Raw genomic sequence first — 24,044 nt, forward strand, 5'->3', positions numbered from 1 at the left:
AATTTTTTTTAGAAAAGAAGTAATTAAGCGTACGTTTTGCGAAAGCGCAGTGGGCCACGACTGTCACCTTGGCACAGCTTTGAAGGAGTTAACAAACAGTTGTCGTATGGGCATCCACATATGTACGAACGTTTGTACGCGCGTTTGTATGCATGTTTATATGTATATTTACGTATACGTGTATGTAACATGTAGTATTATGCTTATGGAAAAAAATCACGCGTTACAGCTTGGTCATGTCCATGCTTTTGATAATGCCAGAAAGGGGACACATGAAAATATCCTTCTTAAGCCAACGGCAAAAGGTAGTGTCCCAATTCTGCTCAACTGGTGTAGCAGTGCTCCCCTGTAGTTGCCACATTTTTTGTTGGTGCAGCACCTGGCACAACGTGTAGGCCCCTCTGCGCAGTGATATTACCTCCCGCTTTTTGCTCCGATGGGCAAATGTCAGACAAGTACTTTAAGAGACTCTGCGCGTTTCCCAACAATTGATGAACCTCCACTCACTGGCATGTTGTGTTCCTTACGAAGCAACTACCCCAGTTTGATATTAAGGAAAAGAGGGTTGTTGTAGTTATTTGTAGCGTCATTTGAGAAAAAAATTGTTCGCACCGTAACGTGGAATATATAACGAAAAGGGAGCAGTGTGGACAGTGTGACACCATTTTCAAGCTACTGACTGGCCATTTATTCAAAAGTAAGAATTATATTAGGAGTACATTTTATCCAGCGAGAAGAAGGCAAAAACAAAATGGCAGGAAGTGTTGACAAGAGAGGAAGTCGCATAATCCAGTATGAAGATAGCAGCAATAAAGAGTTCATCAGGAAATACCTAGTAGAAACAAGAAATGAATTTATAGAAAAACAAATGAGGGCATTATATGAATGTAGAGAAATATACAAAGATGATATAGACGAAGTGATAAATATTTTGACGTACGCATTAGAAAATAATGACAGTGTCTTATTAAGGCATGAAGTAGCATATGTTATAGGGCAAATAAGTAATGAAAAATGCAATGACATATTAATCAAGCTGCTAAACGATACGGAAGAAAACTTAATGGTTCGACATGAAGCTGCTGAAGGGTTAGCTGCAATAGGAAGTGATTCAAATATTGAAGTTATAAAAAAGTTTTTAAATGATGAAAAGGTAGAAGTTCGAGAGACATGTGAATTGGCTCTTAGTTCCTTGTTAGAAAAAAATAAGTACACTGTGTGTTCATGCAGTAATAAAGATAGCGTAAAAGAAGCAATAAGGACAAAACGAAATGACGAATTTGTTTCAAAGAAATTCAACACGATAGATCCAGTAGTATTTACATCAAATGATAATGACAAAAGTGTTGATGCACTTATTGAAGACTTAAATAATGAAATGATTCCTTTAAAATTAAGATACGAGGCTTTATTTAAATTAAGAGATATGGAAACTGATATGTCCATAAACGCTTTAGGAGAAGTATTGATAAAAGATAAAAAGTCTGCAATTTTTCGACATGAAGTTGCTTTTGTGTTAGGCCAGGCATTACATTTAAACTCTTTGAAGTATTTAATTTCATCGCTGCAGAATGTTGGGGAACATGAAATGGTGAGACATGAGGTTGCCCTTGCCCTAGGCTCTCTTGGAAGTTTAAATATAAATTCGCAAGAATATAAAAATGTTCAAAGCGAAATTATAAGCACCTTGAAAAACTTTTCGAAGGATACCTGCAGAGTTGTATCCGAGAGTTGTCTGGTTGGACTGGATTACATAGCGGAGAATTTAAACATGGCAATAGAAATAAATTGATTTGCATTTTGCTCGTTCCCATTTTTTTTTTTCCCCCCCCCAGTATTATGACCCATTTCTAACCCCATATGTGTTTTTGTTCCTCTATTCATTTTGGTCATTTTTGACTGCATAAATTTTTTGTGTACACCTTTTAGGTGGTCCCTCGTGTGCCCCGTCGTGTACCCCTTTTTTTTTTGAGTTCTTTTTCAAATTCGAATTTGTTAAAACAAAACCTTACGTTTAATGCGTAATATTAAAAATGGAAAAAAATGAAAAAAAAAAAATTTCTGTACATAATGTAGCCTCACCATGGGAGGTGCTCGCCACGAGATGCCCAATTTCACCCCGAAACGGGGCACCCTTTTCAATTTTTTTTTTCCATGTCGTTGCTGCGCTCACCTGTTACGCGTATGGTACGTTTGCACAAAATAGGGGAATACATGAATGTAAAAAAAAAAGGAAAGAAGAGTTCGTAACCCTTTCAAATTGTAGTAGGAAGGACAGGCCAGTTTGGGTGTAAAACGAAGCTTACTGAGCATGTCTCGAAATGTTGCCTGCGCTTTGAGTGCGCCCCCCTTTGTTCTCGCAAATATCGCGGGAGTGGTGTAAAATGAACACAAAAGTAAAATGTTGTAGAAATGCAAGAGCTTCTTGGGGTGTACAAAAATATTCACAATATGGTGTTAAGGATTGTAATAAAAAAAAAAAAAAAAAGGGAGCATTCATCCAGTTAAGCAGTATCTCATTCAGCAGTTGTTGTTTTCTGGGGGAATATATGACAATACGAGATATGCTCCCGCGTTGTGTTTTTGTCCTTTTTTTCTCCTTTTATTTTATTTTATTTTTTATCCCTTTTTGGCTAACTGGGAGCAGGAACCATGGTGGAGCAACAGATGAGGAAAGTTTTTAAGCCACAATAACAAGTGCACATATTAGGTAATGGATGTAAATTCATGGAACGCATTTTTTGCACATTGCCCTGGAGGAATGATGCCGTTCACCTTTTAACATGAATTTTATTTTGATCTTTTTCAAAAATGCTTAAGGGTTCGGATACGTACAAATACATGATACATAAATACATCAACAGAAGTTTGTACGTTTATATAGGATTGTTTTTTTCATTTTGGCATTTTATTTTTTACTCTACCTATATTTGTATGGAAAACTTGGGTGAAAATGTAAAAAGGTATAATGGCTTTTTGTCCTTATGCATTTTTTGTTACACTTGTGTTTATTCAGCCAAAGATATTTAATGCAAACACATGACGTTTACTATAATAGTCCCGCGTGCACGAGAATTACGCGGAACTCAGATGTTGAAGTACGCATATATATAAATTTTTATGTACGTGCGCAGGGAAGGAGCAAAAGCGAGAGTCCCTTGCATGCTGAATGTGTATGAAATTATTTTGCGAACACATGCACTTTGTCGGAATGTACCATTTTGCATCTACAAGGGGGTAAAATATACGCACTTCTGTGTATGAATTCAAATGTGTACATTTTACTCAAGGATATATGTGCCCACCTACCCGTTTGTTTGCTTGTTTGCGTGTTTGCGTTTTTGCTTGCGTATATTTACGTGTTTTCCTCAAAGTGAAGAGAATACATTTCTCCGGGATTTCTTACTTTTCATGTCTATGGCAATAAATTGCACAAAGGGGGAGCAATATTTAAATGCACATTCTTCATTTTTTAAAAATTTTTAAATATTTCCTCATCACAGATTTAATGTCTTAGGGAAAATTTCTACATAATTGATACATTTTTAAGGCATAGCTCTTGTGTACACTCCATAATATGTGTTTTTAAGTGCGAAGTGCCTTGGTAGCACTTAATTGTTTTTATGCATCCTGGTACTTTTTTTTTTTTTTTTTTTTTTTGTTACAAGGGAAAAAATAAATATTACGTCAATTTAAATGCACATCTTTAACATTTTAAAGGAGAAAAGTAACAAAATGTGCTCCCGCACCCACCAAAAAATTACAATAAAACAGTACAAATAACTAAAATGAGATATACCCAAACTATGCTTACACATATTTTAAGCATAGTTTGAAAGAGAAGTACACGTTGTGTATTTTTTGGCTACATTTCTTGCAGGAGAAGAAAAAGATAACGAACAGTATGTTAATGTACACATTATAAAACTGTTTCCGTGAATTCTTTTTTGTTTTGCTTCCCGTCCTCTTTAGGAAGTTCATTCGGCATACTGGGCATGTACCAATTTGTGAATTAACCAAAGAGATACAAATGACGTGCCTGTTTTTGTGTGCATGCTGATACATTTTTGTAAGTATATATGTAACTAATGTATATACGTACGTATATGTATGTCCCTATGCTTACATACCTGTGTACGGGGGCTAGCCATGCAGTTTTTCGCATGCAAATGTTTATGTCAACTTGGTTATACACCTTCGTCTGTATAGTCCTTTGGCGCAGATAACTGCCCAGTATTCTTACTTTTTTATGTTTTTTTTTTTGTTTGTTTGCCTCTAAAAAGGGGACACAATGAATAATGGCAATGTGCCCGTACTGTGGAAAAGGACAGCCCATTTATTTTTTTATTTTTTATGAATTTTTTATTTTCTTTTTTTTTGTGTGCTTGAGACTTGGTGAACTAAACTGATATGAAGTAGCCTTACAGAACGAGATAACAGGAAGATATTGTTCCAATGTAGGAATGGACCCCATACGAAGTTTTTATTATGACATATGATAGCACGTTTTTTTTCCTTTTTTTTAAAAAGTTATAAATACGTTATAAGAACACGTTACAGGAGGGAGAAGAAGCAGAAAAGATAGAACAGGCGATGCGACAATAGGCTACATTGGGTTAGGAAAAACAATACAGAACAAAACAGATTGGCCATATTTTACACATGTAGATGGAAAATCAATTCAATGCGAAATTAGAAAGAGTCACGGATTTTAGCTTATTTGAAAAATTAAAAAAATCGATCTTAAAAGACAATGTGAACGAACTGTATATATCCTCGTTAAAATCCATTTTGGAAAAGTTAAAGGACCCGGGTGTTGATACGAGTCACATCATTTGCAATCACCACTACGCAGAAGCTGTTCTATTTTTTTACGCAACTTTAATTATAGAAAAATATGAATTCGTTTCTGTCTTTTGTGAAGATATAATTTCAAGTAACAAATTTCAGGATGTAGTGGATAATTTAAAAAGAATAAAAGGAAAACATGTGGAGAGTTTGAGTAAGATAAAAAAAATAATTATTGAAAATATAGATAACTGTGAAAAGTGCTTGATGATTTATTATCTGTTGCAGAAGGAATTCTTAGAAATGATATCTGCGTTTACAAAAAATGAGGAAGCATTAATAAATTTCGTGAAAAGAGAAATTTTTAAATTCAATTTTAATCGATTATTTAATAAGATAATTTGTCCTGTTGAATATGACAAGGTCGATTCTGTTGTACTAGAGCTTATGCTAAATGGGGGAAAAATATTTCAAGTGAATGATAATTATCAGTTGGAGACGAGCCAAATAAATCAGGAAAACCTGAAATTATTCACAGAGAAATTTATGAGTTTAAAAAATGACACTATATATGATATTATAAAAAAGTATGCCCACCATGAGTCGCTAATTTTTCTTTGCAATCTTGTCCACATGGAATTTAAAAAATGTAAAGATTTGTTAACAAAAGTGAATGGTGAAATGTGTAAGAAGATAGATTGTCCAAACGATGACTCGAAAAAATGTAACGAGACCGAATCGGAGGAAAATTTGGATAGCTATAATATCACAAAAAATTTGCAATCATATGTATATGTACATATATTTCTCCTTTTCCAACATGGGGAAGTGGAGAATAGCATAATAAAAGTTCTGAAGGATAAAATTATCCTTTACTCGTTAATGCTGAACGCTCTGAGATATGCGGACAATTTTATCCAGTTGATAATTTTCAAAATTATAAATTTTACCTTTATAAATGACGATAATTTTTTAAATGATTCAAATAAAAAATTGATCATATCTATTTTGTCCTACTGGGTCAAGTTAGCAGACGCTTGTATTATTAAAATGATAAACACGAGTTTGCCTGAGGGGAACGTTGCGTCGAATGTGCTAAAAACTGATAATTTTTTTTTAAAAAAAAAATTTTCAGACTATGACATATTGAAGTATATACAGTGTTTAATCAGTGCAATATATCTGCTCTCCCTTATTAAGAGGAGGAGAAAAACGGAAGCGTCTAATTTGTTATCGGAAGAATCAACTCTGCAAAAGCATAAGCGTAGTATGGCCTTTTATATGAATGAATATAATTTAGAAAGCTTATCCTTGAAGGCCTTTTTTACAAAGAATGACGTGTATGATTATTTCTTGGGTATCCTATTTTCAGAAAATAAAGAACTCATTAATAAGCTGTTTAATTTAGTATTCAAGCTGTTACACTTTTTAAAAAATTCCAAGTTGTACATTTCGAAAAACACCAATATAAAAAATAAATATTTTGAGGAAGTCACTACATTTTCTTGCATAAATATTGTGTACAACATTTTAGACGTGACGAAAAGGATGTTTTTGAATTCGTTCGAGGTTGATGAATATACCAAAAATTTGTACAGAAAATGTCTGAGAGAGGATAAAAACTCCTTTGATTGCATTGTTTTGCATTCATTTCCTCAATTTATTAGCCACAGGGATTATCACATGCGTTTGTACTCAATTAAGGTAATTCGAGGCGGCTTCATATTTTTCTTCCATATATGTACAGATGCACTTGCGGTTGTATGTAAGAGTGGAAAATTCCACGCGTTCACGACCAAAATGTATAAATTATTTTCCTCCTTCTTTTGGTGCATGTGCACTCTTGCAGGTTTTGTCAACCCTGTTGTCTGATTCGGTCATTCGGGATTCACTGGAGAAGAATACCATTTTTGAAATTTTCGATTCGTTGATGAGCATGAAGTTCCATAGCGACCAACAGAAAAGGAACGATGAGAGGAAGAACGTAAATAATTTGCTGCTACTCCTGTTGAAGGCAAATATAAGGGAGAACAAATATTCCAGTAAAACTACAAATATAATATTTAGTGTTAAACAGAAAGATGTTAAGAAGTACATTGTGTCCATCTGCGATGATGGCTACCCCCTTCTAGATTTGAAAAGCATATTTGAATATATTTTTGTCTTGTTTGTAAAAATAATCAACGTCATTGTAAAAAGGGTGTTGTCCCTTTTGGAGATAGAAAAGTATAAAGTGCTATTTATGAATGTGTATGAAATTGTAGAATTGTTCATGAAAGAATTAAAACAAGAGAAGAACAAAAAATGCAGATCCTTTTTTTTTTCCGAAGCTATGTATTTTTCGCACGTGATTTCGAATAGTATATATAAGTCCAAGGTGCATTCCTCTGTTCCATTTATGAATAAGGTTTTTACCTTAATTAAAAATATTGAGAATTACGTAGATGTCATGTATGATGATTTGTGTACGTTTAAGGATGTGCAGCAGAAGCTCCCCCAGGCAGGAACTTATGAAGAAAAACTTTCTGGTGAAAGAACATATGAGGAGGGTGCAACTGAAGAGGGGCTGTTTGATGATGGTTTTTCAGATGATAAGTTGTGTTATTCTAGTGATTCAAATTCGAACAGCATAAAGGATATGCACATGCTCTATTTTTATACTAACACATTTTGTGAGGACGAAAAGGGAGGAGGGAAGAAGGAACCAATTGGTGCTACCCCGGATAGGAGCAGCACGAGTAATCAGAACGGTGGCGCCACTGGGTGTCCGCTGGACCATGTTAGCAAAGCGGAACTGGCGAAGTCCTACTCAAATGAATTAAGCAGATTTAAAGTTTTCATGAATAGGTCAATTACGAAGAGCAAATTGAACGAAGAAGGGATTTTCAATTACATGCACATTTTTTTCTTCCTATGCGTAAGTAATGCAAGTATGAAAACTAGGAGACACGTGGTAAAATCGTATGACCTGATCACGAAGTATATCATGAAGGATGAATATAGATTAAATAGAGTGAAAAAGAAAAGTGGCATTTTCTTTCCGCCAATTGTAATTATTAGAGATGTGGAGAATGAAGACAAAAGATATAATATAACAGTTGATAAATATGACTACATGTTAAAAAGCTACATAGTGGACTTTTTCAAATCGAAAAAGTACATGTACAGTTTTTTATTGTCAGTTTTCCAATTTAGTAACATAATGATTTTGTACTTAAAAAAAACAAATTTCATAAACAACGATTTTGATGAAAAATTTGATGTGTTAGAATGCTTCATGTTAGTAAATTCGAAGACTTGGTTTTATCTGAATGTTACCATTGAATGTGTACAGAAATATATTAACATGAAAAAAGCGGATCCATTTCTACTGCGTATCCTTAATTTAATAATAGACAACGTGTGGAAAATTATTATATTCATTATTTTTAATACAAAAATAAAAGCCTTTTCGATAAAGTCCAGAACGCATTCTATACGTATTTTCGCAAGAGATTCGTTGTTATTATTTCTGGACTTTTTTTCCACATGGATTTTGTTTATAAGAAAATTTTATTCAAAAGGGGAGCCTTTTGCCAAGGATGTTATACTACCTGAATTATTCTTTAGGAAATTTAGCAGTCTGTCTACGCAAATTTTGGCCATCTTCAATTTTGTCGAATCGAATTTATCCTCAATTAGTCACCGTGACACGAATGCATCATTGTTAATCAAGCAGAAAGAAATTATGAGCAACATTTTAGATGCACTGGTAGATCTAGCAAAAGATAAAGCGCCTCATGGGTATGAAACCCATTTGAATAATCTTGTCCAGTTTAAACTAAAATTGAAGGGTTTGCCAACGCCAAAATATGTACAGGAACTCACTCATGCCTGTGACTATGAAGCAGTGTTTACTAAAACGAAGCAAATGTTAATGGGTAACGAGAGGAGTGATCTATTCGTTACAGGACCAAAGGCCAGAGAAGGAAGCAGCACAACGTATCTGGGTAGGTTTATCATATTAAGGCACTGGGTGTATGGTGCGCAGGGGGGGCGTGTCACATGTGTGTGGTGAGACGGCCGTGCGCACATATGTGTATATATGTATTTATTTTATTTCTGCCCTCCCCCCGTGCAGAACCGAATGCAGCTAACCTAATGAACAATAAGGATCTCAACTGCAATGTGGTCACTCGTTCCGGACAGGAGAATAACTCGGACACCGTTACGTGCAGCAACGCGAAGGAGCTTGAAGTGGGAAGATCGAGAGCTGCATTGGGAGCAACATCAGGTGTAGCGTCAAGAGCAGTGTCCAGATCGGCGTCCAGGTCGCACTCCCCCTCTAACAGTCTAAGTTCAAAGGATGGCAAATACAAAGAAAACCAAGCTAATTTCGACCACTTGTCGGGGGAAATGACAAAAGAAGCAGCCTTAGAGAAGGCCAAAAAAATTTTAGAAAAAACGGCTGCCTTCAAAACGCAGAAGAGAGCCATCGTACTAAATGAAACAAATGCGAAGAATAACAAACATCAATATTTTAAAGAGATGAAAGGAAAGAGATTGGAAGCAGAGAATAGCATGAATAAGTATTACGTCATGTTGCAGGAGTTCCTGAATTGGGATTTTAGCTGTTTGGACAACATGCTGATGTATAAGATGTGCATTAATGAGGAGATTCCTCTGCGTTTCCGGAACGAAGAAGATTTCTACAGGTGAGGGAATGAAAAGGCAAAGGGGCAGTGCAACAGAGGCGATGCATGTACTGGGGGAATGCAGAAAAAAGTTGTGCATCGTGTTTTTTTTTTTTTTTTTTGATATGAAGCATGCGCAAAGCTGTCCACATGATGCGATTATTTCGTCGGGTCGTTGCACCACTCACGCCTTTGTCTACCATAGGGTTGCCCCAATTTTGTCAATTCATGTGCAAAAATGACATAGTACGTGTGGCGTGTCCTCTTAATTACCCTTCCTTATGTTCCACCCGTTTACACTTGCTCCCCCTGCAACCCCCCCCCCCCTTTTGCAGAATTTTTAAACCCATGGTCCTGGAAGAGTGTAGGTGTTGCATTATTAACAAAATGGCTGGCAGTACACATAAATATGTGCTAAACTTGATTGCAAAGAAGAAAACGTCATACTGGATAGAATGGCAGATGTCATTAGGAAATGAGAACAAGGCAATCGCCGATAGCTTAAAGCCAATGGATTTGATTGCATTAATTCCATTCGAAAGTGAGAGCAACGTTTTGTTGGATAATGACAAAGGGACTGTTAAATATCATAATTTGAAAAAGATTTTAAAAAATAATAAACATTTAATAGGATTGGTAGATTTTTCCATGAATAAAATAGAAAATATGTGTGAAGTTAAGTTAATTAATGAAGACATTTTTCCCCCAAAATCGGGAAATGAGAAAAATAGATTAAAATTAAATTGTCTTACATGTAATAAATTCAATGGCTATTTTTTGTGTAACTTAATGACAAATATAAGAGAATTTCAGAGTGTGTATTTGAGTAGGAACTCCTCCCTATTTAACATAATTCTGAACCCTACCTTGTGTAATAGGAATTTGAAGGAAACAAAAAAGATGTCCTGTACTAATGGTTGCTTGAATGAAGAGAATATAAGAGGGAATGACATGTGGAGAAGTAATTTAACCAGTTTGGAAAAGTGCATACTGAATGTTATGAGGGATTATAATTTATTAAATGAGTCTCAAATAGAGGCCGTTAAAATGGTTTTTCTAAATAAAAATAGCATTTCGTTAATACAAGGCCCACCAGGTACAGGGAAGACGAAAACCGTTATTGGGATTATATCCGCTTTGTACGCAATTATTAATCAGCGGAATAGTGAGGAAAAAGGAGAACTAGCGAAGACAAAGAAGGATTGTGCTTATAATGATCAGAGCGAAAATTGTAATAAGAAAATTTTGGTTTGTTCCCCCTCCAATTCTGCAATTGATGAGATTGCCAAGAGGATCCTAAATGATGGGTTAATAAATTTTGCCAATATTGTTGGATCGAGAAGTGGCGGAAAAAAGAGCAGCGGTAGTAGCAGTAGCAACCGCAGCAGCAATAACAGTAGCAACAGCAGCTACAATAACAGCCTGAACAGAAGCAACATGAGAGTGTTTGGGGGGCGGGGTGACGTTAACAGTGTAACTAATCCAAACATGAAAAAAATGCTGAACACACAAAGTGCACACAAAAAGGGGAAGAGCGGGAATGCAGAAGAAAGGCGTATTAGGTATAGGAACGTCCTAAAACAAACCATCACGCCCAAATGTATCAGAATAGGTATATCGAAGAGGACACATGAAGAAATACAACCCATTTCGCTGGATTACATATTCAGTAAGAGAAAGAATATGGAAAAGAACGCGTACGAAACGCGCTTTAATGATAAAAAGAATAAAGTGTCCCTTTCTCTTAAGGCGATTGATCACACATGTAGAAGAGTGGAAGAAGTGAGAGGAAAATTCAATCACAGCGATTCTAAGAAGTACTGTTTCGAGTTTAATGAAACCAAATCTAAATCATCATCGCTTGAAAAAATTGAAAATGTAAATGATTTTTTTGCAGAAGAAATTATAAATAATGTGGATATAAAATATTTAGAAAAATTATTATACCTATTTAATGAATCTTTTTCTCATTACGAATGGAGTTTGGAAAAACTGAAAGCTGAAAAAAAATGTTTTGAGGAGAAGAAAAAAAAACTGATAGATACGGACAAGGAAATAGGTTCCTTCTATGCAAATAGTAATAAAGACAATATGGTTTTCGAAAGTGAAGTGATATTTAGCACCTTATCAGGAAGTGCATCTCCTGTAATTGAGAATTTAGAATTTGAATATTTAATAATAGATGAAGCTTGTCAGTGTGTGGAATTAAGTTGTTTAATACCCTTCAGATTAAAAATTAAGAATGTAATTATGTTGGGAGATCCAAAGCAATTGCCAGCCACCACGTTTTCTACTGATTGTACAAAATATGGGTACAGTAGATCATTATTTGAAAGGTTGCTACTGTGTAATGCTCCAAACGTTCTGCTGAATGTGCAGTATCGTATGAGAGAAGAAATTTGCTGCTTCCCCAATATGTATTTCTACAAGGGGTTGATAAAAAATGATGAAAATTTAATGAACAAGCCGTCATTTTATTTGCATTATTTAAATCTATATGGGTGTTATAAATTTATCAATATTGAGGGAATAGAGTCCACTACATGTCATAAGTCGTACATTAATTATGTGGAGGCCTATTTCATATTCAAATTAGTATTATACATTCACCACTTTTTTAGTAACAAAAATGATGAAAATCCAATTCCTAGTTTTTACAAATTGTCTGCTAATTTTAGCTTAAGTGATATAGGAATTATTTGTCCGTACCTGTCCCAAGTCAATTTAATAAAAAGAATGTTTCAAGGTTATTTTCCATTGACCAGTTGTCCAGATGTTTCCACGGTGGATGCGTTTCAAGGGAGAGAAAAGAGCATCATCATTTTTTCATGTGTGCGTTCAAATCGTCAGGCTCTGGAAATGTTTAGAAACAGGGATGAATTAGAAAGTGAAAGTGGGAATTTTCATTCACGTGGGAAAAGGGGAGGAGGTTATCGTAGTCATAGTGACCTCAGTTTGGATGACCCCCCTTTTGACGACGCCAGTTCTGATGACTCTTATGTTGATGAGCTGCATACGAAAAAGTGGTTCAACGTGGACGGGAAAGGTATGCAAACAGAGAATGACTTCAAATCGGTACATAATAAACGTGGAAATAATATCGGATTTTTAAAAGATGAAAGAAGATTAAATGTGGCTCTTACTCGAGCAAAGGATTGCTTATGGATAATAGGAAATAAAAAAAATTTAGAAAAAAACTGCATGTGGGATTCGTTAATAAAAAATGCAATTGCAAGAAATTATTATTCAGACTTAGATCTAAATTTTGGCCAGAGCACCACAGAAGAAAACATAAAAGACATAATTGATACGTATTTTTCTCAAATTGGGAAGAATGCAACGGAAGGAATAAACTGCAAGGATGGGGAAAATGACATAAATCATGAAATATTTAGCTCGTCCAATTCTGAGGGTAGCATCATAAATGGTTTCAGAAAAAATAGTGGAAGTCTCTTTAAAGAAAGAAAAGATTTTTCGCGAGTAAATTATATCACTGGGAATGAGAACAAATTGAAAACCAACATTAATGCGAGTTCTGTGCCTCAACGTCAATTTATGTTCAGCAATGCTTATACTGGTAACAGATTTTGGGGGAATGCCGAAAATGAAAATAATGGAACCATAAAAAATGGTAATTTTGGTAGTAACGTAAGAAAAAGGCCAAAAGATAGCAGCATGGGTGACGATCAAGAGGAATTGTTCCCAAAAAGACGGAGACAAAACTAATGAGATGTTTTTGTGTTTACTTGTACGTTGCGTGTACTTTATAAGAATTCAAAAAAATTCGTCATCATGATAGTAAATAACACGGCTGACAAATTGTTAGTATTTGAATAAGGTTAGTATGGCTAATGGTTCATTTGGGGAAGTAGTGACGGCGCAGGAAGAAACAAAAAGATGTATGCCAAGTAGGCAACTCCTGGGTGTCGTTAAAACTTTGACTTCAAATGAAGAAGTGGGGAATTGGGAAGTGTTAATAATTGCAAAGGTTGCGGACAAATATTTTTCTAATTAATAATTTGGAGTGTTGCTGTATGTTTTGATGTATTTATGTTTCTTTTCTTTTTCGCATTTTTAAAATCCCTTTTATGTTAAATAAAAGTAGGAATGTGCGATGTGCAAGCACGACGTATTTGTTAATAGCGGTATTTTCTTTATAACTATAATTATAGCTGCTTTGAAGGGTGTTTCATACACATAAAACGCCCACTATTTGAACAATTTTTTTTTTTTTTTTTGTTTTCTTTTCCTTCATTTGTTATTCGTTTAATTTTCCTTTTTTAAAGAGGAAAAGACTCAGAATTTGCGAACACATTTGCCATGTCCTTTTTTTATAGGGACCTTTGACTTAATTTTGCTACATTTTTATCAAGCACTTTCTCATCCCTTGGGTCTATGCCTTCTCGTTTAATGACAAATTGTAAAAGTGCAACTAATGGTTATAGGAACTTTCCTTTTATCCACTTAAGAAGTGACAACATTTGTAATTACCTTGTCCATGTGCGCAATTTGGGCGGTTAGAGCTCGTATGCGTTGCCGTAAGAAAGGGAAAACAAGCAATCAAATAAATGTGCAAACCAGTGAGCAAACAAATGAGTAAACAAATAGGTATACAAATATGGAAATGTTTATTGTCTCGAAATAAGAATGTCAGCGCAATGTAGAACAGATGAATGGCTAATTAGGAAATTTTAATAAGGCATATGTAAATATATGTACGCGTAAGTATAAACACGTTGGAGGGTCTTTGAAGGAAAAGGAGAAAGTCGTTTTTTAGCACCTATATAAAGTAATTTTTAACACTCGGAGCACTTGAACGAAATGATATGTTGTCCTGTCATTTTTAAATTGTCCCGTTCCTGTTTAAATGTTCAAACAATTCGTCCATGTTCTGTAAAAACGTATTTTATCTGTTCTGCGGGAGAAAAAAAAAAAAAAAAAAACGAAGGACGAATTAAATGCTTCTCCACATTACAAATGGAAAACTGTTGAATTGTCTTAATTTTAACAAAAAGAAGAGAAAATGAGTAACGGCATTTGGACTAGTCCTGTCTGGATCTGTGTATATACATATGTTCCCAATTTGATTATTTAAAAAAAATATTTCCGAATTGGGAAGATAACAGAGGAATATAAAAAAGGTATCAAAGGTAAATTTCATTTTTTGCGTGCATTCTATTTCAAATTTAATAATTATGTTAAGGAATAATCATTTGTGTGGAAATATGGGTCTTGCACTGAACCACAGGGTTTGCATATCATACTACAAAAATGTGATATAAGAATTATTGTTTTTCTCGCATACGTAATTTTTACGCAGATTTTTTGTAATTTTTCACAAAATTTTTATCGCATTTTTATTATTCAGCTGTGTTTGGCACTGCTATCTCTTGTCAATTTGTTGTTTCCTTTTTTTGGTTAAAAATGGAACATGCCCATAGGACTGCCCTTACGGAAACCCAGGACGATCTGAGGATTGAAAATCAGAATTTTTTGGGAGGTAAGTAAAAAAGGGGGAAAATATTAATAACGTCGCAAGGAATAAAAAAAAAAAAAAAAAAAAAACGCGCGTTAGTTCCTTCTTAGTTATATTACTTTATTCCATTTTTGTCTACTTGTTTTTGTAGAAGCGGTAGTACATCATTTTTGTTTCGAATTACGCAAGTGTCATTTTTTTATACGCACTTGAAGCATTTGCGCATTTGTTTGCTCACGAAACCTTCACTGTGCTATTTTGTTAATGGCATAAATAGTAAGTTATGTAGAAAAATTAAAAAGAATATGCAATTAAATAATTAATTAGGGAACGGTGGTACGTCTGGTAATTGTATTCGTGGACATCCTACTAATAGCAAGCTTGGCATTGGATTTAAACGTTAGTTGCGAAGGATATTTACGTAAGTGATATTTGTGTAGATTTTGTTGTGAAATCTAGGAAATGTGTTATAAATGGGGAGAGGACAGGGGACGAAACACTGTGGGGGCTGAAGAAAGGAAGAATGCTAAACACAGAAGTAGTGGTATATATTTCAGTACACAATAAAAAAGCGAATCTCCATGCACACTATTATTTGTTGTGTTTGCCTGTTCTACAGGAACATGGATCATAGGAGCAATATTATTGGTAATCTTTTGGCTTAATACTTAAACATATGATACGTTATATTTTTGAGAATACCATACTCTTTTCTCATCTGCGAAAAACCGTGTGGTTCTTCCCTTCTGAAGAGTTTTTTCTTATTTTCTTTTGTAAAAAGAGTTCAAGTTTTGTTAAAGGAAGACAAAGGGGTAGGTTTTATGAGTTATGTATTGTTTAGTACTGCGTAGCAATTTGTGAAGCTTTCGCGATAGCCTTTCACATGAAGGAGGGTGATAAACTGGAGGCGGTTTAACAAATAAATAACGTGGCTTGTAAAAATGTGTGCCCGATGGAGATCCCCAAATGTATGTCATTCGATTCTTATTCAGCATAATTCCTCTTCGAATTCCCCAACAACTCATTCCCTCCTCTTTTTTGTTAGCTACTCTCTGAGGTTCTTTTAATGCTAGTGTGCTTTTTGTGGACATACTTTGGGACAATTCAGGTGTGTGCACTCGAATGGTAATTGCCGATCCTCATGTACATGTATAAATATGTACTCTTACTGTTGTTTAGTTCTTCAATTGTACCCTTTTAATATTATTTTTTTTTCTTGTTTTCCCCCACTGAAGATTAACAAAGCCAGTGCTTGTCAAAAGAGCGCTCCTTACTTATTTTGGGCAGTGTTTACCTTAGTTACTACCATTTGGTAAGAGAAAAAGGAAGAATCTGCTGTGTACACACATACTATATTAAGCTCATGTGTGTAGAGCTGTCCATGTGAAAAATTGTTTTTTTCATTTTTTTTTATATATATTTTTTTGCTTTTTGTTTCGTTTTCCCACCATTTAGGTGTTCCATCATAGGACTAATTTTAAGCCTAATGATTATAACAATAGTAGGGGCAGGAGAAAAACAACAATATATGTATATAGCGCTACGTGGGGGGAATATGGTGAAGACCTGCTTATGTTTTTCAAGGGAACTTTTCTAATGATAAAGAAGAAAAGATAGAAAATGAAAAAAATACATGAGGAATATTTTATGCCTAATTAAATTTTAAACAGAAAAGGAGTTTTTTTTTTTTTTTTTTCCCAATCTATGTAAGACAAATTACAATAACAATTTACAATTTTTCTCAGGGCTCCTTTTTTGTTGTTCGATCGAAGGTAGGATAAAATGTAATTCTTTTTTTTTTTTTTTAATAATTTTGGAACTTTGCAAATTTCGAAGGAGAATAGAGCAGAAGAACACAAAAGGGAAGCAAAGCAAATAGCATGCTTTTAATGTTACATTTTTTTACTTTTTCTTTGTTTTTATATATATATTTTTTTATCCTTTTTGTTTTATTGTTCATGTCTGCTTAAATTTTATAAAATTAAAATTTATTTTGAGCACGTAGCGTAGTTGTGTTTGTGCATGTATACAGACGCAAATGTTGGGGGGGGCGCAAATGTTATTCAAAGTAACAGAAAGTTATATATACATATATATAGACAATTATAAACACAGTGTACGCGAGGAAAATCGCCACCTGAATTCATGGTAATTGATATTCTTTCGAAAATTTTGATGGACCGAAAGGAATTACTCTCTCCTTAGTAAAGAATAATTTTCACTTTGTAAATTCTGCACAACGTTGAAAAAGCGACTTGTGGATACATTAAATGGAAAGAAAGGAGCTGGAAGAAAAATGTAAAAAACAGTATGTTGAGAATGTTTTATCCTTATAAGATCCAATTTTTTTAACTGTAGTAGAACTAAGTGTTTATAAGAAAAGTAGACGAGATGAAACAGTTCAGGAATTTCGTACAGCATAAAAAAAGAAATTTAGTAGAATTCAGGAAAATACTGCTTCCTTCTGATCTACCTTTGATATCAGAACAAAGGAAGTTATTTTGTTTTCGTGAATTTGCGTACAGTGCGCACACACACACATATATATATATATATATATATATGTATATAGGTAATATACACTAATGTGCACTTATGTACACGCACATCTAGGCGAGGGCAGTGTGGCATCAAAACAACGGATTATATAAGAATCATTTTTGCAGGATTTATTTTTAAATACCTGTTTTGCGTTTGTCATTTTACAGAGACCCAGTGATGGATTCATAATATGGAATTTCATGAGATGGGAAAAATCACATAGCGTGTTTCTTCCATGTAAATAATAAATATAAATTTTTCTTAAAAACACAACTCAAGAAAGGGGTGTTTATCGCATTTTCTGAAATTCGCTCACATTTCATCCGCAATTTTAAGAAAAGTGCAACACAATGTACAAAAAGAAGATTGTGTAAAAAGAAAGGGTGAATGAATTAGAGGGAAAGAAGAAATATTAACTTTGCGATATTGTTATACAAAAGTGTGGTGTATTCGAAATTACAGGTTCTATAAAAAAACATAACTGCGGGTACATATTTGCTTCAACTATAAAAAAAAAAAAAAAAAAAAAAAAACCATTTTTAGGATTCATCTTATAATTGCTTTTATATATAAATGGCGGTGTGTTCCCAAATGTTTTTATCTTTCGAACTAGATAAACAAAGAAATGTTCTTTTTTCTCTTTTTTTTCATTTTCTACAGAGGCATAAATTTATTTTGCTAACGCATAAGGATAAGGCTTTACACAATTTTATTTTGAGAAAAACAGAATTGTTAGCCCCTTTCTTGTGCTTGCTATATTACAGTTACCACCATTGGGCCAATGAGATTTTTCTTAATTTTTTTTATATTCAAAATGTTAAAAAAAAATGTACATATAATATATATAGTTTTAACATAGTGTACATTTGATTCATAAATGTGTATATGTAATTATTCAGATATAATTTATGTAATAAAAAAAATTGTACATCTGACACGAGAACAAATATGTAACCAGTTTTTACTTGTTAATATATACGTACATTATATAAATAAATATATACATATAACAAATTACAATACGTGTTTATTTGAGAAGATATAGTTTTTCGTTTATTGCGCACAAGTGTTGCTCTAGAAAAAAACGAAATTAATAACAAACAACAAAAAAGCACATTACTGTTATATTATGTTAATACATATATTGTTCTATATGCGACACATAAAGAAATATTGTTATAAAATTTCGCAAGAAAATTTAAAAAACGTTAAATGGACATATATAGTAATAATAATATATGAATGATAGCAAAGTGTATGTACAATTTTGTTACTTTTATTTTTTATATAATATTATTTTTGCTATTTGTATATAAATCCAAACGGCTGATGATCAGATTTGATCAAGTGTGCAACTTTTATAATCGACTCGTTATAATCAACTCTTAGCGTTTTTTTGAACTTGCTTTCATTTGCCTGATTGCCATTTGTTATTTTATTTATTTATTTTTTTTCCCCCCCCCCCCCCCCCCCTTTTTGTTTCTCGTTAAGAATTATAACGCACAGTTTTTAAAAGTTGGCAATGGTTGTAACCATTTCGATAAGTTAGCAATTGTGCGCAGTATATATATATATATGTATATGCTCACGTATGTACATATATGTGTATGTATATATGTGTACACTTTTTTTGTTAAAAGTCAAGCATTATGAAGCGTATTAGAACAGTTCTCTAGGTTTTTGTTAATAATTATTTCTAATACCATGAATTATTTGAAAGTGTTGATTTGTGTAATAGTTTTGCTCTTTTTTTACGCCCAAGAATTAAATGCATTGCGAGGAAAGAAGAAGGAGAAAATTGTGTTGCCAAATTATGGTATATAAATTTTATTTTAAAGATATGTAAAATGTAGTGCACACTTTGTTCGGTTACAAATGAGGAAAAAAGTTGTTATACTGTGTACAATGTTTTGTCTTTGAGCATTTATGGGCGTATCGATTGTTTTGCAGTTTTAGAAGATTAACTATTGCTGCCATCTTTCCGTTCAAACTGTGCTTTCTGTTGGAAATGCGCACAGAAGAAACACTACATCCTCGTTTATCTCTTTTTTTTTTTTTTTTTTTTTGTTCACTGTTTCCATATTTTTTTCCATGTCCCCCTTTTTCCCGTTTTAGATGACCTGTTTGTGCGAAATGGTGGGTACAAGATAATTCTACCACATGAATATGTAGACAATAATAATTTGGGCGAATCGCTTTTGCGAATGATAAAAATTACAAGGAACAAATTTAAAAAAATAAAAAAATCCAAAACAAGACTTCGAGATAGTTGCTACAATTTGGGCCTGCACCTTGGCCTGCGTATTTTACACCATCTTACTGTTTTAAGCATGCGAATGATGAATATGCGCATGAAAGAGCAATCCCGGCATAGAAGTAAGGCCAAGAGTAAGAATTTACCTGCACCTTAAATGCTACTATGTCAATTTATATGATGGATCAGATATATTTAATTAACTAATTAAGTAATTTAATTTTTTCCTTTCGGTTTTTGTGCCATGTTGTCCTTATTTGTCCCTTCATTATGCCATTTTTGTTTCATCTTTGGTCCAGTTTGCACCACCTTTTTAATATCCCCTTTTTTTTCGTTTTTTTTGTACATTTTTAAGTGTTAAATTATACGTATAAGGTGTATATATTTACACGTTTCTATTACTGTATTTGTCTCGAAAAATTAATATTTTTTCGTGTGTAATATGTAGTTATATTACAATATTACATGGTATGTGTCATTTCAAGTTCACTTGCACTTGGAAAATATTTGGACATATTTTAAATATGTTTACCTTTTACATCGTCCTATGTATATTTAACACAAAATTGTTTATAAATATACCTAATTTTATTAGCATCAACTAAAAAATTTATTTTTTAAATAACGTATTTTACGTATATTTATGCACATGCGGTGTGTAATCGTGCAAACACTGTGTTCATTGAAAAGACCATTGGGCATTTTTTTCCCACAAGATTTTATATAATGCGCAGGAGGAACATAAACCATGTTTTTTTTCTAACGTTATGAAAACAATGTAAATATATGAATATGTAAAAACGTACACTGCCAGACACATTCAGGGGATTCTTTGGCAACAACGTATATAGGAACGGATCCCGCTTTGAATCTTTCACCACCCTTTTAACATATGCGTTACAATTTAAGCATTTGCACAGGATTCCCAAGTTGACACGTACAAAAAAAAAAAAATGCTGTTGTTTTACAGAATAACAACTACTGGGGAATATATTTAGATGGAAAAATTCATAAATACACATGTATGCATTATATGTATATTTATAATCTCAAGCACGCAATGTACTTGGCTAATGGAACAGTACGTATGGATTAAGGGATTCACTTCGGATGCTTTGAAAAAAAAAAAAAAAACTTTAGCAAAGGTTTTCTTTTTGTATAATTTTCAATGGAGAGTACATGTTAGACAATCTTAACTTTACCAAATGATAAATACTTCTTGCATTAAGAATTAGGACATGATCAAGGTATAATGAATTGGAAATTACTTTGTCACATGGTTCATTACACTTCTCTAAATGTATGAACAATTTTTATTTCGTGTAAAGCAGTCATAAGAAAGAACAAACCGAGTCATAATACAAATAGTATAAGGTTGAATGCGCAGAGGATTCTATTTTTTCAGGAATGTGTCCTATAAACGCGTGCCCTTTTCATAAACCCTTGTTTGCATTATTTGTTATCCCCTTTTGTTTATGCTTAAAATTTGCAACGATCAATTTCGTTCTTTTTTTAAAATATATGCCACATTTTTAAGGATGTTACTTCAACAAATGGATGTGTACTTTTTTGCGACATTCTGTTTTTTGTCCCTTAACCCCAACACGTACAAACAAATATGCATGTGTAACCTGCTGTTATGTGTGGAGTGGCTTAAAGTGAAAAGTTCGTCATTTTAGTAGGTTGTGCATGCGTTTTAGTGTTTTATTCAGTAATTGTAACAAAATTGACAAAAGGCGGCAATTATTAGGCCGTTATGTAATTCTGCAGTTGTGAGGGCTTAAAGGGCATTTCGTCGTTTGTCCTATGGTATATTCTTTTTTTTTTTTGTCCCCCTCTCCCTTGACAGACCACTAAATGCATGCAGAACAAAAATTTAATTTGGATACAAAACAGACATGTTAAAGCGTTTGATATTGTTATCTTTTGTTTACATGCATTACATGCGTTAAGTGTGTTGTGCAAATTATGCATGTATCGTGAATCGAGAGGGTTAAGCAATTGGTACATGTAATATGAGTTATTACAATGTCGTTTCGTTATGTGGCTTTTCATTTCTTCCAAATTATTGGATGTACAATCAATTTATTGTGAGATATCAGCAAGCATAATTGAGCATTGATGCAAATTAATAAAGTGGCAGATTGATTCTTTATACTTTATGCATGGGTCTTTTACAGTAAATACAATGGGTACATATTAAAGTGTACAATGAAAGAAAAAAATGTGAAGAAGTTCTTATTTAAAACAAAAGAGGAGAAAGAAATATTATTTTCTTTTTTTTCAATACAACATATATATATATTTATATATACATTTGTGCCACATATTTTTTTTTTTTTGTGTTGTTCCTTTGGAAAATTGCCGCATTTGCTATAAATTGAGTAATATATCCAAGTAGACACGCATATATACTACATATATGTATTTTTATTTTTTATGTCAATTTATAAATTTTTCATTTTTTTGTGCCATATAAATAAAAAATTTAATTTAAAGTTACAACTAAAATGAACATTTCAAAAATACTTACCTTTTCTTTTTTATTATGTGCGATTGGACAGTTAATAATTGTGTGCGCTAGTGGGACCTTATCGTCAATTGAAAAGGATTTAGCGCCATTACACAATGTCGATGATACTTTGGCAGCAAAAAATAGGAAGAAGAAACTTTATTACTCTTTAATATCCTCGGGCATGTTTGTCTTTGTTGCTTTAGCACTGGGAATTGGGTATTATATAGATAAAAAAGAAAAAGAACATTATGTTGAAAAATATTCCCTGTTCAAAGATAAACGATTTCAGTTTGAAAATCCAAAAGATGGACAAATGCCAAGTACCAGCAGAGAATATGTGGAGCCACCAGGAATAAATAAAGTAGATATAAAAGGACCGCTAGTTGAAAACACAAACGAGAATGATGTTCCTATAAAAAAATTTAATACATTTTTGGACAATGCAAGGATAGCCATTCGGCACCATTTTAATAATTTATCAGAGCCACAACAGGAGTACTATGTAAATGACAGGGATTATATAAGAAAGATTGTGCAATCGATGGAGAGCAGAAGAAATGTTTATTTGTCCAGAATGCAAGAGGACTTGGTAGTTTTGAACATGGAGGACTTTCTGCAAAAAATTTCGAAAGAGTAGCCACGATTATGGAGATAAATGCATGTACGTATGTATGCATGTATGTAAACGTGCGAATGTGTGAGAGTTGTAGCAGGGAGCCATTTTTATAACTCGAAAAGGGGAAGATGTTATATCCGAAACACGAAGTGATAACCGCTCGTTCGGGCTTTCTTTTTTTTGTGTGTGTTTTAGTGTACCCATTTTTATGTGCAGCGTGTGCGTTGCATATGAGATGCGCGAAATTTTTGAATAGTTGTGCAAGGAAAAACGGCGTCAAGATGAATACGAATGGGACAAATAAATAAGAAGAGGAAAATCAGACATTGAGGTGGGCATCTTACTCCTCCTACGCGCGAAGAAGTGTTATGCGCACAGTTAAATCAGGGGATGTAGGCCTGGTTGACCTTTCTTCGTGAAGGAGAAAGGGGCGAAGATGTGGCTGGACATATGAATTAAAGTTATTCAGTCCTGTTCAACATGCACCGTTTATCCCGTTCACATATATATAAATAAATATGTATAAATATATATACGTGCTTGTGTTTGTAAGCTGAGGGACGCATACCATACTGAAAAGGATGACGTTATCATGCCATGTGCTCGAGAGTGGTACATAGTACCAAAACAGGCGCGTGCACAATAATCAGGCCTTGTGAGAAAAGGATCTTTTGCAGAGGATTACATGCGTACACAGGGCAAATGGACAAAGTAAACGCCTTTTAAAATGTGATTTCTTGTCGCATGTTCTACATTTTGCGCGTGCGGGAATTGCACACGTGTTGTATACAATTGTATTCAATTAATTTTTTTTGTGCATATATTTAAAAATTTTAATGAATTCATGAACACAAAATTTGCCTTTCATTTTATGATAATTTGTACTGTATGCAAATTCATACACGTAGCTCTATATATGTTACACTTGTGTACAAATTAATGTTACCCTTGTGCATATAACATATGTGAGCATATTAGGGTGAAAGGATTTTTTTCCGTCAAATGAAAAACATCATTTTGTGCCGCCTTCTCTTGTATACTTGAAAAAAAGAAGAAAACTTCGAGAAAATGCTTCTCATTTGGAATACAATTTATTTTTGTGTATATTGTTGATTTAGAGATAGTTATGTTGAGGAAAACGTTCTGCAAAAATGGAAGCTTGTACGTTGTAAGGGGGAAGT

The 24,044-nt window shown here is 33.6% G+C and overlaps 5 protein-coding genes across 5 annotated transcripts; all 5 read left to right on the top strand.

The window, feature by feature from the left end:
• Nucleotides 1-751: 751 nt before the first annotated feature.
• AK88_00295 (uncharacterized protein) lies at nucleotides 752-1,792 on the top strand (the record flags this gene model as incomplete). The annotated part of the gene is made up of 1 exon (XM_012477946.1): nucleotides 752-1,792. The coding sequence occupies one exon, from the start codon at nucleotides 752-754 to the stop codon at nucleotides 1,790-1,792; it is 1,041 nt and encodes a 346-aa protein (XP_012333369.1).
• A 2,876-nt stretch (nucleotides 1,793-4,668) lies between these two features.
• On the top strand, nucleotides 4,669-13,187 carry AK88_00296 (uncharacterized protein; the record flags this gene model as incomplete). Its single annotated transcript, XM_012477947.1, has 4 exons — nucleotides 4,669-6,492; nucleotides 6,638-8,777; nucleotides 8,909-9,482; nucleotides 9,797-13,187. The coding sequence occupies 4 exons, from the start codon at nucleotides 4,669-4,671 to the stop codon at nucleotides 13,185-13,187; spliced, it is 7,929 nt and encodes a 2,642-aa protein (XP_012333370.1).
• A 1,698-nt stretch (nucleotides 13,188-14,885) lies between these two features.
• On the top strand, nucleotides 14,886-15,788 carry AK88_00297 (uncharacterized protein; the record flags this gene model as incomplete). The annotated part of the gene is made up of 3 exons (XM_012477948.1): nucleotides 14,886-14,961; nucleotides 15,342-15,481; nucleotides 15,690-15,788. The coding sequence occupies 3 exons, from the start codon at nucleotides 14,886-14,888 to the stop codon at nucleotides 15,786-15,788; spliced, it is 315 nt and encodes a 104-aa protein (XP_012333371.1).
• Nucleotides 15,789-19,182: 3,394 nt separating this feature from the next.
• On the top strand, nucleotides 19,183-19,889 carry AK88_00298 (uncharacterized protein; the record flags this gene model as incomplete). Its single annotated transcript, XM_012477949.1, has 2 exons — nucleotides 19,183-19,294; nucleotides 19,594-19,889. The coding sequence occupies 2 exons, from the start codon at nucleotides 19,183-19,185 to the stop codon at nucleotides 19,887-19,889; spliced, it is 408 nt and encodes a 135-aa protein (XP_012333372.1).
• Nucleotides 19,890-22,242: 2,353 nt separating this feature from the next.
• On the top strand, nucleotides 22,243-22,884 carry AK88_00299 (uncharacterized protein; the record flags this gene model as incomplete). The annotated part of the gene is made up of 1 exon (XM_012477950.1): nucleotides 22,243-22,884. The coding sequence occupies one exon, from the start codon at nucleotides 22,243-22,245 to the stop codon at nucleotides 22,882-22,884; it is 642 nt and encodes a 213-aa protein (XP_012333373.1).
• Nucleotides 22,885-24,044: the final 1,160 nt, after the last annotated feature.

The sequence above is a fragment of the Plasmodium fragile genome (genome assembly GCF_000956335.1).
Source record: "Plasmodium fragile strain nilgiri unplaced genomic scaffold supercont1.2, whole genome shotgun sequence".
Lineage (NCBI taxonomy): Eukaryota > Apicomplexa > Aconoidasida > Haemosporida > Plasmodiidae > Plasmodium > Plasmodium fragile.